Consider the following 18,252-nt stretch of genomic DNA (forward strand, 5'->3'; position numbering starts at 1 on the left):
AAGACCGACCGCGCATCAAGCGAGCGCTTTAACCACTGAGCTACATCCCGCTGCCATGTGTTAGGGAGTAGTTTTGGTTCCCATTGAAAAAGCATTGCTTTCTTGTAATGTCTTTCCGGGCTGTTCATCCAGAGGAGTCATTATGAATGACGAGACGCATCCCTTTAAAACGTTACGGATCGCACTGCAACTGTGGTCCATTTTTAGCATTTTCCTTTTTAAAAAAACCCACAACAATCAAACAAACAACAAACACAAACAAACAAACAAACAAAAAATCCACACAAAAAACACTGATAAACTAATATTCTTATTCACACCTTGGTAAGAACACCATGCATTACTTTTTATAACACATGGGGTTTGTTAACACGTACGTGTGTTAACAATTTCAAGATATACGACTGGCTGCTCTTTGGTGACGACCAGGTCACCAGTGCTATGCAGCCAATGAAAAACAACACGGTGGAAATTACACTGTGACGTATAGTTAACCTGACAATCGTGTGCCTGTGACGCGTAAGTTCGATACAAGTGCAACGGTTGTAAATAACTTTTAGTCGAAAAGATGTTAAAATTCGCTTAAAACCTGGTTTTTGAGGATATGTAAGAAATAGAATAATACATTCGTGTCCCTTAGATACCATTTATCTCATAACTCGTTGTTTAAAAACGTATCCAGGGCCGTAGCTAGCGGGGGGGGTGCAATTGCCCCCCCCCCCCCGAAAAAATTTGGAAAGCATTATAGAAACAAACAAAATTCTCTTCTGAACTGTTAAGGAGTTTTAGACTATTAACTGCTCAGTTGCCCGCCCCCCCCCCCCCCCCCCCAATAAAAAAAATCCTAGCTACGGCCCTGGTATCAAACCCATTTTTGATACATTTTACAACACCCCGTTGTGAGATAAATGTGATATAACGGCCACTTGTGTATTATTCTCTATTTACTTTTTCCTTCCTATATTTCAGCCTTTAAAAAGTAAAAAGCAGGGAGGGAAGGAAGGAAATGTTTTATTTAACGACGCACTCAACTAAAAAGCAGGGAAGGAAGGAAGGAAATGTTTTATTTAACGACGCACTCAACTAAAAAGCAGGGAGGGAAGGAAGGAAATGTTTTATTTAACGACGCACTCCACTAAAAAGCAGGGAAGGAAGGAAGGAAATGTTTTATTTAACGACGCACTCAACTAAAAAGCAGGGAAGGAAGGAAGGAAATGTTTTGTTTAACGACGCACTCAACTAAAAAGCAGGGAGTCAAAACAAAGTACACGTTCAAACGAAACAAGAAAGAGGTGTTTGTCTATAAGCTGTTACATTCCCGTTCTAACCTATATTATGGTTGTGGTAAATCGTCATACCCAGAACGCAGAACTAACCTACCATGAACAATAAAGCCCAGAGCACACACTAATGATAATTCTCACAAACAAATAACAAGTGATAAATTTAGATATCTTTAATACAAAATTATTAATTATATAAATTCCTCATATATTAAATTACTATTTATCCCAATGGCATTTATGTGTATATTAATATTAATAGTCACCAAATGATTGTCCAAAACATAACGAATTCCCAAATCCGGATACGATGACGTCAATATTCAGGGCACTGGCACAGTTCATCTTGTCCGTTCATTCCTGTTGTTGTTGACCACCTGGCTTGCCTCCGGCCTGTCACCGTATGCTGAACCACATTCGTGTCCTGTTTATATACTATTCCGGTGCGTGACATTTAACCTTGAATCTCTCCATGATCAAACACGAGATTTGATCTATACACCATTCAAATCATTTCCAATTTATAATTCACACTCAACTGGAGCTTTTTACAAATCAACGGAAACACCAATACAGAAATCCCGAAGAGTTATTTCCCTTGTCCGAATACACCACGTTGTCGGTTGCTCGTGCACGAGGTCGGCCATACTGCTAATTCAGATAAATATTATCAGTTCAGGTAAGTCACTTGTTATAATCCGTATATTTTAAAAATCATTTCTTCATTTCTTAAATAATAACAATGCCGTAATTATTTATTTCACAGTTCATTACACATTTACGTGTGTCACAATAGTTCACGAATTTTCACACAGGGATCCAAATTTGACATCGATGTCCGCCACGCAGTCCAACAAATTATATACTCTTCAAAAGAAGAAACGCAAAACCACATTGTCGTAACATTTGGAGAATTGATTTCATTATTGAATGGTGAGTCCGATCATTACCAAATGTTGCAGGATTGTTCACAATTCACTCTAGTCCATTGTGAGTAAGTGATAGGACACACCACCAAGGTCAAGGTCATCTGGAGTCAATACCGGGTGTGGCCTCCGCGTGTGTTGACAACTGCCTGGCACCGCCTGCCCATTGAAGCAACCAGAGTACGGATGACGTCCCGGGGGATGGTGGCCCACTCGGCCTGCAAGGCTGCTGCCAGCTCGGGCAGGGTCTGGGGCTGTGGTTGTCGCTGTCGGAGGCGTCGGTCCAACTCGTCCCATAGATGCTCAATTGGGTTCAAATCCGGTGATATCGATGGCCAAGGAAGGACATTAATGTTGTTGTTCTGTAGGAAAGCCGTTGTGAGACGTGCTGTGTGAGGGCTGGCGTTGTCATGTTGGAACACTGCGTTGGCGTTGGCCATAACTGGAACGATGTGTGGCCGGAGGATCTGGTCAATGTAGCCCTGTGCATTCAGGTTGCCCTGCACGTGGACCAGGTCAGTTCTGCCAGTGTGTGAGATGGCTGCCCACACCATGACACTACCCCCGCCGAATCTGTCCACTTCCTGCACGCAGTTTGCCGCATAACGTTCACCACGACGCCTATACACGCGACATCTTCCATCATGACGTCGGAGCAGAAATCGGGACTCGTCACTGAACCACACCTGTCTCCATCGCAGTTGAGGCCATTGTCGATGAATCTGGCACCACTGCAGTCGGAGTCGACGGTGTTGTGGTGTTAAGATGACACCTCGAACTGGACGTCTGGCACGAATTCCTACCTCACGTAGGCGGTTCCGTACGGTCTGGTCGGATATCCTGCACAAACCTGGTATTGCTGCGGCTGTGGAGGTGGCAGTAGTCAATCGTTCCCGAAGGTGGCGTACCCGGATGTAGCGGTTCTGCCCGGGGGTAGTGACCCGTGGTCGACCGGATCTAGGGAGGTCACGTGTTGATCCATGTTGCTGGTAACGGTCCCACAGTCTGGAGATGGTGCTTGGGGACACATGGAATGCCCTGGCAACTGCCGTTCTGGATTCGCCTGCGTCTAGTCGGCCGATGGCATTGTTTCTTTGCGGTTCACTGAGACGTGGCATGTCCTGGATTGTCAACTGTCGGCCAGATACAGAGGCCAGGCAAGCGAACACCCTGCACTTTTATACTGTCGGTGTTCATGTTGCACGTGCAGACAACGCACGTGCAGTGGTGACATGGTTTGCACGTGGCTGCGTTTTTGCGAATATTCACATTTTGGAACTTTATTGTACAGTAGCTGCGTTTTATCGAATGTAACCGTGGGAATGTGTTTGGGACATGCAATGACCTTATATTCACAAAGCATGAACCGGTAGGAAACATAAAATCGGAGTTATAACCCATTTGTACCCTTTTGCGTTTCTTTTTTTGAAGAGTATATATACACTATGCCAGAATAGCATAACATCTCTCCCCCCCCCCCCCCCCCCCCAATAAAAAAAATATTGCTTCCATCAATATTTTTATACATATCTATTGTGCACTTATCAACACATAAATATTATATGGTCAGTTAACTAATTTACTAATAATTATTAAACTACCATACAATAATATTTTCTTGTATTACTATACACTATTGACAACATACAAAATTTTATTTCGTACATTATCTGCCCTAAATCAATAACATCTTAATGCATCTGCCACTACATTTTTTGACGTCCTTTTAATGTGATAAATTTTAATACTGTATTCTTGTAATTGTAAAGACCATCTTAACAACCTCTGATTTTTACTTCTCATTTTATGTACAAACACAAGAGGATTATGATCAGTCCAAACAACAATAGGTGCCACTGGATTACACAAATAAACCTCAAAATTACTCAATGCTAATAAGAGTGACAAGGTTTCTTTTTCAACTGTTGAGTATTTCTTTTGATGGGAGTTAAACTTTTTGGAAAAATGCGCAACTGAATGACATACACCATTATCATCATACTGGGACAAAAATGAACCAGCCCCAATATCACTAGCATCAATAGTTAATTGAAAAGGTTTTCCAAAATCTGGTGCATTGAGAACAGGTTTACTTTTCAACATCATTTTTACCTTGTTGAAGGAATTTTGATATTTCTTAGTCCAAATATATTTAGCATTTTGCTTGAGTAAATCTGTTAATGGACAAGTAACAATACTAAAATTTCTGCAAAACATTAGATAATAACCGGCCATTCCTAAAAATATCATAAGTTGTTTTTTTCGTTTTAGGCACGCCAAATGAATCAATAGCCTGGACTTTGGCTTCAAGTGGTTTTACTTGCCCACCACCAACAACATGCCCAAGAAAAACTATAGTAGCCTTGCTAAACTCGCTTTTATTCAAATTGACTGTCAACTTTGCTTTTGAAAGTCTACAAAAGAGCTCCTTCATCTGGATAACATGCTCATTCCAATCATGACTATAAATTACAATATCATCAACATAAGCTTGACATCTATGCATTCCAGCAATTACCCGATTGATCAAACGTTGGAAAGTCGCCTGAGAATTTTTCATTCCAAACAGGCAAACTAAATATTCAGAGACCATCAGCAGTTACAAAAGCAGAAATTTCTCTATCTCTCATGGTTAACGGTATTTGCCAATAACCCTTCAGATGATCAAACCTACTAGCATAGTTAGCATTTCCTGTTTTGTCTATACAATCATCAATTCGTGGAATAGGAAAAGAATCGGATTTTGTTACAGCATTTACTTTACGAAAATCTGTACAAAATCTTACACCGCCATCAGGTTTAGGAACCAACAAACAAGGAGAACTCCAGTTACTAAAACTGGGTTGAATAATATTATTCTCAATCATATATTCAACCTAGTTTCGAAGAAGTTCCTGTTTTTGAGGACTAACTTGATAAGCATGTTTTATTGGCCTTGATTCACCAACATCAACATCATGTTCAATGACACTTGTTCGACTAGGAACATCAGGAAAAATACTACTGAATTCACCAATGATGTTTCTAACATCAATTTGCTGTTTTTCACTTGAATGTTTCAGTTTTACATCCAAATTCAACAACACTTTTGAATTTATCAATTTTGGTTCAACTGAACTGAAAACATCTTTTGGTTTTTCATCCTCACTATTTAACCCTGTTAAAGCTATAGTGTTCGCCATTACCTTTTCTCGGTTATGATATTCTTTTAGCATATTTATATGACAAAGCTGGGTTTTCTTTTTACGATGAGGTTTACTGATCACATAATCAACATCATTGACCTTTTCTTTAACAACATAAGGTCCTTGAAATTTCCCTAGCTTTTTTGTCAAACCAGATTTTCATCTTGTTTTGAGTATGCAGTAACACTTCTTGTGATACTTCTCTAACTGTTTGCATTTGCTCTTTCAAATCCATAACATACTTCAAAGCATTAGTTTCATTTTTCACCTTAGAACCTATCCAAGATTCATACAACATTTGTAATGGACCACGAATGTTATGCCCATACAACATTTCAAATGGAGTAAATACCAATGATTTATGATAAGTATCCCTAACAGCAAACAACAATAAATGAATTCCTTCATCCTAATTGTTACGTTTTTTTCCCATACAATACTTTCTGATCATTGACTTTAAAGTTCCATGAAATCGTTCCAAAGGACCTTGAGTTTCAGGATAAATATTATCAGTTCAGGTAAGTCACTTGTTATAATCCGTATATTTTAAACATCCTTTCTTCATTTCTTAAATAATAACAATGGGCAAGAGTACCGTATTTTCCCCAGTGCAATTTAACACAATGAAACAGTTGATTATATTATTTTTAAACTGTCGGAACCAAAACAATACTTTACCTCAATATAGCGCACAAAAATAATACTATCATGAAATATGAGGAATGTACAATAAGCGAATACCGTTAGTCCTTACCAGCGGCCATTTTGGAATACTACACTATTATCTAAAACACTCACCTTAACAAGGGTATAGACCTATGTCTCCCAGAAACGTCTCAAAGAGGTTTTCTTCTTTCCTCCGCAAACACCGATACATGTATTCTGTGAGGTGCAGGTCGAAAGAAGTCCGTCTTCTGAGGGTTCTGGGTAGTTGGCGTTTGATACACCGCCAGGTGTTCTCAATTAAGTTGGTGCACGCCCTGGACTGAGGATCTACAAACAATGATCATTCATTTAATTTTTTTATTTTATTTTTTAACAATTTTAGGATTACAAATAGGGTTAGGGTCAGTGTTAGGGTCAGGGTTAGGGTTAAGGTCAGGGATATGATTACGGGCCGGGGGGTACTGGTACTGTTATGGTTGCTATTAAACAATGCAAATGCTTATACATTTCCATTATACATACCTACGAAATTCTGCGAGTGGTTGACGGTCGCATGAGTGTAGTTTTGTAGACTCCTCGAGCTTGTCGTAAGACTTCCAGCAATCGGACCGGCCTCGGTGGCGTCGTGGCAGGCCACCGGTCTACAGGCTGGTAGGTACTGGGTTCGGATCCCAGTCGAGGCATGGGATTTTTAATCCAGATACCGACTCCAAACCCTGAGTGAGTGTTCCGCAAGCCTCAATGGGTAGGTGTAAACCACTTGCACCGACCAGTGATCCATAACTGGTTCAACAAAGGCCATGGTTTGTGCTATCCTGCCTGTGGGAAGCGCAAATAAAAGATCCCTTGCTGCCTGTCGTAAAAAGAGTAGCCTATGTGGCGACAGCGGGTTTCCTCTAAAAAAAAACAGTGTCAGAATGACCATATGTTTGACGTCCAATAGCCGATGATAAGATAAAAAATCAATGTGCTCTAGAGGCGTCGTTAAATAAAACAAACTTTACTTTTTTTTCCAGCAATCGGTAACGATGTGGGTACTGGGAGCTACATAAGTTTCAATGAGTTTCACCAAAGTCGGGGCGTCGCGCTTGTCTACACAAACCAAAAACACCTGGCGGGTTTCTCGACAAATCTCACCCAAAACCCACTGTCCTTCCACTAAACGGCCTTTGTTGTATTTTCTTTTCCCAAACTTGGCCTCATCTATTTCCACTACTTTGTCGACACCACCGATTTGACGACTCGATTCCTGTTCCACTATATACGAACAGACCTCGCGACAATAGGTGTAATAGTCACTGACGGTCTCTTTCGAGGTTGTCAGGACTCTGTCATCGTCGCTGTCGTCAGTGGATGGAATCGACGTCTCCTCGATGGCGTGGCGGTAGTCTAACTGCTTGACAAACAGTAAGTCAACCAGATACTTTTACGAAAAGATATCTTAGACCCGGCAAACTAAGTGCCGCTTCTTAACTGCACTTGATTTTTGCCTTTTCTACATAGTTTTGTTACATTGGAACCGAAAATCTATTCTTTTGGTTGTTTTTCATTTAATTTCAAATAATTTTGATAGTTCATCACCACAAGATGGACACTTGACACATTTTGGTAATAAATTATAGTCCTGACAAAAAGTAATTGAATTTTGAACTGTGTCCATTTTTTAAAATAAAAAATGAAAATTAAATTTTCTTATTTTTCCACGTTTTTTTTGTACTATCAGTTTCTGTCTCTAAAGCTTTACGTTTTTCCGCCATTATAAAAGGAATGATGTGGAAACAATAAATGTGTGTCCTTTTATTCACTTTATATTCCCACTCAAAACCGTGCTGCATACTTTCCATGCCATGCATGATGCATGCACTGATTGCACACACCCGTAATTCACATGACAATGAATTTAAAAACATTTAGTGTGCGTACTTCATTCGTTTATCCCCTGCGCGTGCTGTAACCTCACCGTGGTGCAGGGGTGTAACATTCTCTTTGAGAATGGCCAATACAGCACAGATTGAAGTTTGAAGTTTAGAGTAAAATTCGGAGTCCGTAAAATTCTGTGATATTTGTATTTTTGCAGTTCTTTACACTGTTTTTGTTTAAACCTTGAATTTTTATATTGATGTTGATCATCACTTTATTTATTTGCATTACCATAGTTTGACACCCAATAGCCGATGTATTTTTCGTGCTGGGGTGTCGTTAAACATTCATTCATTCATTCATTCATTCGTTTATTTCAATCGGATTATTTAGGTGACTTTCGGCTCATTCCGTAAATGTGTGTTCCACGATTGACATCAATATATTGGCCGCTTTCACTAACTTCCTCAATAGCTCAGTCGGTTACGCAGAGGTCAGACAAGCTGTCGTCAAGAGTTCGAATCCCCACGAAGGTAGGTGTAACTTAAAAAATAGTACTTAATTGAATTAATGTGTGAATACATTGAACGTTACAAAGTAGAAAGGATGGTTAACAGAAGAAAGGAAGGTAAGAACATAAACAGAAGAAAGGAAGGTTTAAAAAAAAATCTTTATTCTTTACTTGTTATTCCCCCACAAAAGACCATGCCCCTCTTTTCTATATAAGCCCCATCAAAAAATCCCTCTTTATATTGAACTATAACTGGGGGAAATTCGGAACTCTTTCCTAACAATGCCGTAATTATTTATTTCACAGTTCATTACACATTTACGTGTGTCACAATAAGTTCACGAATTTTCACACAGGGATCCAAATTTCACATATCGATGTCCGCCACGCAGTCCAACAAATTATATATACACTATCCCAGAATAGCATAACAAAGCGAACCCAATTAAAGTACACACAAAAGGCTTCTATCAAACGAAATGCGAATGACCCAAATAATGTTATGAGTACTGCGTAACATATACTAGATAAACAATGCGGTACACTAAGAGTGACCTCGTGAGAATAGCAACCAGTGACGGCCTGGCCTGTCTTATATATCTTGTACTATTAGTCTACGCCATTATCTTCCACTTCAAAGGTAAGTGTGTGTGTGTGTGTGTATGTATGTGTGCATCGTGCGTATGTACGTACGTGTTAGTGGGAGTGTCTGTATGTACATGTATACTCACGAAATAAAGTTCCCATACATGTATTGCATAATGTATATATTTAACAATAATGAAGGAACAATCAAATCACTTTCAAGGAATGATTTTTGGTCATTTGTAAACACTATTGGACGATTTACTCAGTTTTGTTGATGTCATCATTTTTGTCAAATTCCAACAATTTACAAACTTTGCAGATGACTTGATCTTATTTTATTTTGTGTACATAAATCTTTTTCGCGAGTATATAATAGTGTATTCGTGAGTATGTGTGGGTATGATGAATGTGTGTTTATGTTTGCGTGCATATGTGTGTGTGCGTGCGCGCGCGTGTGTGTGTATAGTGTTTTCCCTAGCTTGTTTTAGCATGGTGCGGACCATGCCTCAATAGTCTGGTGCCATCTTGCTTTAATCAGCACTATGCTGCCCTGAGATCAAAGAAGCCTTTTTCAGTAATTAATTCTAAAATTGCCTTTATAAAACACCAGACCGGCGTCGTGGTTAGCCATCGGTCTACAGGCTTGTAGGTACTGGGTTCGGATCCCAATCGAGGCGTGGGTTTTTTAATCCAGATACCGACTCCAAACCCTGAGTGAGTGCTCCGCAAGGCTCATTGGGTAGGTGTAAACCACTTGCATCGACCAGTGATCCATAACTGGTTTAACAAAGGCCATGGTTTGTGCTATCCTGCCTGTGGGAAGCGCAAATAAAAGATCCCTTGCTGCCTGTCGTAAAAGAGTAGCCTATGTGGCGACAGCGGGTTTCCTCTCAAAATCTGTTTTGTCTGACGCCATATAACCGTAAATAAAATGTGTTGAGTGCGTCGTTAAATAAAACATTTCTTTTTTATAAAACCAAAAAAGGTATTATTAATTAATAAAATACCTTTTATATCTTTTGCCATTCATTTATTAAAGCAAACACATAAATTACATTAATGTTTATTTCAGTTAATTTTTGTGTATTTTTAATGAAATACAAGTGCCCCGAAAATGGTGAAAATGCCCCAAAAGTGTTTGGTCTACCATGCCTTGCCAAATTTCTAGGGAAATCATTAATATATATATGTGTGTGTGTGTGTGTGTGTGTGTGTGTGTGTGTGTGTGTGTGTGTGTGTGTGTGTGTGTGTGTTGTGTGTGTGTGTGTGTGTGTGTGTGTGTGTGTAATATTATATTATATATATATATATACTCTTCAAAAAAGTAGGGGAACTCTAATAAGAATTTACAATTGCCAAAATTGGAAGGTATATTAGCTGTGGGGAATGGTTATATGATAATAGTGAATTAATTGGGCAAATTGTATGTATGTCGAGGTTGACTGTTACATACATAGATATTAACGCACTGGCGCAGGGGATAATTAAATCCTGTCTGGCCTCACAAATTGTCCCATGCCGTTGCTGGGACTTGAACCTGTGGCACCGAATCGCCCGCAAATTGCGATACTAACCACGATGCGCACTGAGCTATCGAGGCATCCATGTATGTATGTATGTGTGTGTGTGTGTGTATATATGTAGCGTGTATGTATCTGAGTATGTGGTATGTGTGTATATCTGATAACATTTTAATGTTTTCGCATATTATTTGTGAATTTATATATGTGTTTGTGTGTATGAACTCGTATGTGTGTTGCCATATAACCGTAAATAAAATCTGTTGAGCGTGTCGTTAAATAAATCGTTTCCTTCCTTCGTATGTGTGTGGGCGCCTGTGCGTATTTACATGTAAGAGACGCCATTGCTGCGGGAGTGAGCATTTGTCAAATCAAGGGTAGATAAGCATGTTTCTAATAGAAGTTATAGGATGTTTTCCGTACATTTCGCCTCTCCCTTCCCCTCCAATCTTTAGAGTTTACCGTGAAACAATTCATATTATTCTCTGTTTATTTTAAAGGGACATTCCCGAGTTTGCTGCATTGTAAGATGTTTCCGACTAATAACATATTTCTACGATTAAACTTGCATATTAAATATATTTTCTTGTTTAGAATATCAGTGTCTATAACATTTTGTCTTAAAATAATTTCGTACGTACGAAAAAAATAGTTTTTAGGAAATAAAATGAAATTTAACCTAGTACAAATATTAGAACGATCAGAAACACGTTTAATATACAGCCACTAATATTTTATGCAGAAAAATATATTTGATATGTAATTACAGTCGTTAAAAAGTCTCTGTTAGTCGATAACATCTTAAACATTGCAGCAAACTCAGGAATGTCCCTTTAACGGTACGAAGAAAAATATATTTCTAAAAAGTAAAGTTTGTTTTATTTAACGACGCCGCTAGAGCACATTGATTTTTTATCTTATCATCTTCTGTTGGACGTCAAACATATGGTCATTCTGACACTGTTTTTAGAGGAAACCCGCTGTCGCCACATAGGCTACTCTTTTTACGACAGGCAGCAAGGGATCTTTTATTTGCGCTTCCCACAGGCAGGATAGCACAAACCATGGCCTTTGTTGAACCAGTTATGGATCACTGGTCGGTGCAAGTGGTTTACACCTACCCATTGAGCCTTGCGGAGCACTCACTCAGGGTTTGGAGTCGGTATCTCGATTAAAAATCCCATGCCTCGACTGGGATCCGAACCCAGTACCTACCAGCCTGTAGACCGATGGCCTGCCACGACGCCACCGAGGCCGGTAATATATTTCTAGAAAATAAGAATACCAAAATAGAAGGTGCATAAAAATATTTTATGCAGTAATTTTAATAAACGGTTGTGACTGTCTTGGTATAGAATTTGGCTGTGGAATAGGCCTAATTTGGGGGGGGGCGGGGGGGGGGGAATAAAATTACCTATTCGGTCTCGGGGGGGGGGGGGGGGGGGGGGGGGGTGGGGGGGGGGGGGGGGGGGGGGGGGGGGGGGGGGGGGGGGGAGGGGGGGGGGGGTATCATCTAGGGGGGGGGCCCTAATAAGGGTGCAATAAAAACCTATTTTATCTACGCATTAAAAACGGGGTTGTAAGAATTGGCTGGGAATAGGGGGGGGGGGGGGGGGGGGGGGGCGGGGGGGGGGGGGGGGGGGGGGGGGGGGGGGGGGGGGGGGTGCGGGGGGGGGGGGGGGGGGGGGGGGGGGGGGGGGGGGGGGGGGGGCGGGGGGGGGGGGGGGGGGGGGGGGGGGGGGGGGGGGGGGGGGGGGGGGGGGGGGGGGGGTGGCGGGGGGGGGGGGGGGGGGGGGGGGGGGGGGTGGGGGGGGGGGGGGGGGGGGGGGGGGGGTGGGGGGGGGGGGGGGGGGGCGGGGGGGGGGGGGGGGGGGGGGGCGGGGGGGGGGGGGGGGTGGGGGGGTGGGGGTGGGGGGGGGGGGGGGGGGGGGGGGGGGGGGGGGGGGGGGGGGGGGGGTGGGGGGGGGGGGGGGGGGGGTGGGGCGGGGGTGGGGGTGGGGGGGGGTGGGCGGTGGGGGGGGGGGGGGGGGGGGGGGGGGGGGGGGGGGGGGGGGGGGGGGGGGGGGGGGGGGGTGGGGGAGGGGGGGGGGGGGGGGTGATCGTTGGGGGGAGCGGTGAAGGGGGGGGGGGGGGGGGGGGGGGGGGGGGGGGGGGGGGGGGGGGGGGGGGGGGGGGGGGGGGGGGGGGGGGTGGGGGGGGGGGGGGGGGTGGGGGGGGGGAGTGGGGGCTGGGCGGGGGGGGGGGGGGGGGGGGGGGGGGGGGGGGGGGGGGTCTGCTTGCTATTTTTTAATTTTTTAATTTGGGGGGGGGGGGGGGGGGGGGGGGTCGCTATACTATTTATTTAATCTCGAATATAACTGCACTAACCTTTTTTATCTACGATAACGTAAACTAATGTGAACAGGACCCAGCCCTCAAAGTGTCACATTCCCAGTCTGGAGCTCGACGCAGTAAGACGTGTTTGTTTCGCTTGTGCACACTGCACGTGCTTTCGTGTGCTTGACTTGGGAATCCTCCATTTTGTTTTTGTCAGCGAAAAGGATTTTTCTACTGGGATGTATGTGGCCATTGAAACTGATTGATGTTGGAACGCTTCTCGCTTCGACAGTCTGCACCACTAGATTGGATTCTTTTTCAGCGAGATTCCTTGCCTCCACGTCATTTCTCCGTCTGACTATGTTGACTTGGGGGGTTTTCGTGACTCGTATGACGGCCATTCTGCAGAACGCCATGGTTATTCGCGTTTAGTCTCTACATGTCCGAGCCTGTCCTAGCAGCACTGGAAGATTGACCGCCCCACTCTAAGAAGAAATAGGAAGCGGGGTCGGCCCCTACTACTCTTTTCTAAACTTTACTTTGTTTTATTGTGATAACATCTCGTATCCTCCGGAGTCGGGCCCGTCCGCACCATTATACCAACCCATGACGACTGGACTATACCCTAGTCTGATTCTCTCTCTCGTTCAGACGGATCCGGCTTCTCAAGATCTGTATTTCAGCACAGCACAACACCTTCAACGTCTATTGACTGTCAATCTAGGGGTTTTCTTAACGGGATGCAACCCATCTCATCCCTACAAGCTGTGCACCCCAACGGCCTTAACGAGGCCACTCACGTGGACATATAGTTCGGACTTTAATTTTTTAGACCTTCGTTCAAACGTTTGTCGAAATTACCTTTTTTTTATATATATATTATTAAATAGTCCGATTCTCTTCTTTTTTTAAATTTATTTTTGGACTGTCCATCTAAAATGCTCCAAATTATATAAATATTCGACCGAGCGTTCAATTCTTTATATTTTTACAAGCCCCTGGCTATCCAGAGACAGGCCCCGGGACGGACATGCTCGAAACTCTAGTGGTATATGAGCATGTAAACATTATTCGCACTCGCACTCGCATTAACTTGCCTCGGTGGTGTCGTGGTTAGGCCATCGGACATAAGGCTGGTAGGTACAGGGTTCGCAGCTCGGTACCGGCTCCCAATCAGAGCGAATTTTAACGACTTAAAGCGACATGCCCTAGTTTTTAAGCACTAAGGCATATTTTTTACTATTATAGCCGTTTTTTGATAACTGAAATCATACTTTACTTAGATTTTATGGTTTAGATTATCAATTTCCGTACATTCGAAGTGTTTTTGGTCATCCTGGTGTTTTTAATATCACAAAATGCATTTCTCATATTTTTAAAAACGCACGTGCGTCTGATAACTAACAGTTATGGAGTCGAGTTTTAGTCTATTTTTAGAGGGTATTTCACCATTTCAAAGTCGCAGACTCATGTTTCACTCAATTGTAACTTTATCCAAATGTGTTACAGGTTTGTAGATCAAATAAACTTAGTGTTAATTTTCACGGATTGAAACTAGGGTATGTCCCTTTAATGGGTAGGTGTCAAACCACTACATCCTCTTCTCTCTCTCTAATCACTAACAAACTAACAACTAACTTTCCTCAGGTGTGTTCCCAGGACAGCGTGCTTGAACCTTAATTGGATATAAGCACGAAAATCAGTTGAAATGAAATAAGTGCATTATAGTGTGTTTGATTCAATTACTAATGTGCAATTCGGAGCACCTTGAAAACACCACATTTACGCTTACCCCATTAGCTTCCACTTCAGAGGTAATTATAAGTGTGTGTGTGTGTGTGTGTGTGTGTGTGTGTGTGTATGGTTGGGTGTATTTATGTGTGTATTTCTTCGAGTGTTAGTGTACATGTGTGTGCGCGCGCACAATTTAATGTAGCCTATATTAAATATATTTTTAATTTAAAACATATCCGAAACACAAAAAGTGAGACATGTCGAAAAGAAAGAACGTTTTGCTTAATAACGAACCTGCTCAAAGCCTTTTTTATAACTACAGCAAATATGAATGACCCAAATCTATGTGTCTTCAATTAGCTTGCAGATACTTGATATACAAAGAGCACGCTGCATTCACTAAAAGGAAATTTGCACTAAATAATTGATCGAAGCACTGGCGTTACCAGGATTTTTATGTTTGGGAGATGGGGGCGGGGGGGAGCAACCTCGTGTAAAATTTAATACACACACACACACACACACACACACACACACACACACACACACACACACACCCTACGCCACTGGATCGAAATACACCTTCAAATATTTACAGATCTGATTTCAGAAATATTTTATTTTTTACAGAAGATATATCGTCTGCAATGGCCGGACGGCAGGAAATACGGTTCTCCAAGTATGACGCACTGGGAAACGATTTCGTTGTCATTGATAACCGAAACGGATTACTTACCCTCGACTGCGACTTAATTCTGCGCATGTGCGACCGGAAACGGGGAATTGGAGCCAATGGGCTGTTAGAAGTGCGTGATCACCCGGAGTTGGCGTACATTATTGTGTACTACAACTCAGATGGAAAGGAAGGTAGACTCTGCGGAAACGGCTCTCGCTGCAGTGTGGCGTTTGCGAAACAAATTGGAATAGTTCTCGTCGATGACGTAATCACATTCGGGGCCTGCGACGGTGAACACCAGGGCGGCTACAACAAGGGTGATAACCAGTATTTTATAAGTATGAAGGATGTACGTGTGTCCGACATCACCGTTTACGACAAAGACAACTACTTTCTTGACACTGGGACGATTCATCATGTGCGATACGTACGTGACTTGGCCACTTACAATGTTTATGATGAAGGGAGACAACTCCGTTTTAACTATTACAAAGACGTGGGTGGGTCGAACGTTAACTTTGTCGAAGTGACGAAAGATGACAAAATTCGAGCCAGAACTTACGAAAGAGGGGTGGAGGAGGAAACCCTCGCCTGTGGTACCGGTGCCACTGCAGTTGCCTTGGTAACGTGGCTGAAAAAGAATCCACGGGTGGTACGTGCTAACACCAGTGGTAGTGTTACGGAAGAGGAATTTACTGTTTATATGGAAGGCGGTAATCTTGTCGTTTCGTTCCTGTTTAACGGTGAAGCTTTCACTCGAGTTTATTTAAAGGGGCCTGTTACTCATGTGTTTGATGGTGTGTACTTCGTGTAACATGGATCTGGGGCCTGTTACTCGTGTTTGATGGTGTGTACTTCGTGTAACAAGTATCTGGGGCATGTTACTCATGTGTTTGATGGTGTGTACTACTCAGAAATTAAAACTTGCATCGACTTAGTCTGAAGCACATGTACAGAAACAGTTTAAAGTTTGTTTTGTTTAACGACATCTCTAGAGCACATTGATTAATTAATCATCGGCTATTGGATGTCAAACATTTGGTAATTCTGACTCGTAGTCAACAGTGGATACCCACTACAATTTTCCTAATGCAGCAAGGGATCTTTTATATATGCACTTTCACACATACAGGAAAACATATGCCACGGTTTTTGACCAGTTCTGAGTTGTGGTGCACTGGTCGGAACGAGAAAAACCCAATCAGTTGAACGGATCCACAATCTGATTAAAACTAGCTCTACTGGTCTACCAGTAGATCTAACAGCGTTATTTGGGAGCATACAAATTCTAAAAATATCGGGCGAGACTATTTATGCAATAGGCGAACTTGTTGGTCTATTTCAACATTGAAAAAAACAGGGGGAAAAGTGCAGTAATAAACTCTGGATTGTATACTAGTATAAACAGATTTTATGGATTTTATGGGTTTTTTTCGTCTTGAAACGAATTTTATATTGAAATTAGTTTCCGGCATATTTCGTAATTCACCTGAATCATTTCGTATACCCTCGGCATAATCCCGAAATTCTTTTCAATAGATAGATAGATAGATAGATAGATAGATAGATAGATAACTAGTTTAACGTGCCCATATATCACTAGGGTTTCGAACACGCCCATCACGAGTCCTGCCTCCGATAAGATCGGTGGCCTGACTCGGGATGGAGGGGGGGGGGGGGGGGGGGGGGGGGGGAGTTGAAAATGTGCAGAATTTTGAAAATTGACTGCTCGGCCGAATATTTATATAATTTTAGAAGGACAGTCCAAAAATAAATAAGAGAAAGAAGAGAGGATCGGACTATTTAATAATATTAAAAAAGAAAATAATTTCGACATAAAATTTTGAACGAAGGTCTAAAAGTTTAAAAGTCCGATCTATATGTCCACGTGATTGGCCTCGTTAAGGCCGTTTGGGTGCATCCCGTCAAGAAAACCCCTAGATTGACAGTCATTAGACGTTGAAGGTGAAGTGCTGTGCTGAAATACAGATCTTGAGAAACCGGATCCGTCTGAACGAGAGAGAGTATCAGACGGGTATAGTCCAATCGTCATGGGTTGGTATAGTGGTGCGGACGGGCCCGACTCCGGAGGATACGAAATGGTATCATTATAAAGCAAAGAAAAGTCTAGAAAAAAGTAGTAGAGGCCGACCCCGTTTCCTATTTCTTCTTAGAGTGAGGCGGTCAATCTTCCAGTGCTGCTAGGACAGGCTCGGACATGTAGAGACTAAACGCGAACAACCGTGGCGTTCTGCAGAATGGCCGTCATACGAGTCACGAAAAAAACCAAGTCATTCTTTTCAAATCACTGGCATGATTTTGCAAGTAAGGTTTTGATTGGTCGAATGAAAGGTCAACTGGACATGAGCTCCAACGGGCTGCTGTTAGATCCACATGTAACAGTGGAGCTAATTTTAATTAGATTGAACGGATCCACTGAGGTGGTTAGATCCTGCGACGAAAGCACCTCAGGCGAGCGTCAACTGACTGAGCTAAATCCCTCCCCAAACCACATGTACAGTTAACATGATTAAAACTGTATCAGTGCACAAGACCGAGTCAAAACGTTTTGACGAATACGTCTATGCATTGTCGGTTGTTTCGTCTGTTGGAGGACTGCCATCCTCGAGACAAATCTAAACCTTAATTGTTGTGACTAGCCTGAGGTTCCTGGTTTCTTGGGTAGACCCATTTTCTAACTGGGATTTTCTCCGTCCCTACGAGTGCTCCACGGCTGATATATCAAAGGTCGATGTAAGCGCTGGAAAAGTGCATTAAACCGATCCATTCCTAAGACTATATCAGAATAACTAAATATCCAGTAGACGACGATTAAATCGACGTGCTCTAGTGGTGTCATAAACTTCTTCTTTTTTCTTTACCATGGCCAACTTTTATATTAAATTTATGTCTATTGATCAGTAATATAATGAATTTTGCAGTCTTAGTGAAAACTGTACTACACATCCTAGTTCACTAAGTTATAA

The 18,252-nt window shown here is 42.4% G+C and overlaps 1 protein-coding gene across 2 annotated transcripts; it reads left to right on the forward strand.

Moving 5' to 3' along the window:
• Window positions 1-1,889: 1,889 nt before the first annotated feature.
• On the forward strand, window positions 1,890-16,543 carry LOC121380259 (diaminopimelate epimerase-like). 2 transcript variants are annotated; one of them, XR_005958900.1, is made up of 3 exons: window positions 1,890-1,962; window positions 4,481-5,912; window positions 8,314-9,033. XR_005958900.1 is itself a non-coding variant. In XM_041509103.1 (3 exons), exons 2-3 carry the CDS (start codon window positions 5,861-5,863, stop codon window positions 16,077-16,079), a joined length of 912 nt encoding a protein of 303 aa, XP_041365037.1. In that variant the 5' UTR covers window positions 1,890-1,962; window positions 4,481-5,860; the 3' UTR covers window positions 16,080-16,543. The 2 variants fall into 2 exon arrangements, 1 of the variants encoding a protein (XP_041365037.1); XM_041509103.1 differs by lacking the exon at window positions 8,314-9,033 and adding an exon at window positions 15,220-16,543.
• Window positions 16,544-18,252: the final 1,709 nt, after the last annotated feature.

Source organism: Gigantopelta aegis, chromosome 8 (assembly GCF_016097555.1).
Source record: "Gigantopelta aegis isolate Gae_Host chromosome 8, Gae_host_genome, whole genome shotgun sequence".
NCBI lineage: Eukaryota > Metazoa > Mollusca > Gastropoda > Neomphalida > Peltospiridae > Gigantopelta > Gigantopelta aegis.

What these genes read in the sequence shown, in the direction of transcription:
- LOC121380259 (XM_041509103.1), top strand. Translation starts at nt 5,861, where the DNA reads ATGAAATCGTTCCAAAGGACCTTGAGTTTCAGGATAAATATTATCAGT. An exon ending in GATAAATATTATCAGTTCAG is followed by an intron (nt 5,913 to 15,219) that starts GTAAGTCACTTG and finishes TATTTTTTACAG; the next exon opens with AAGATATATCGTCTGCAATG.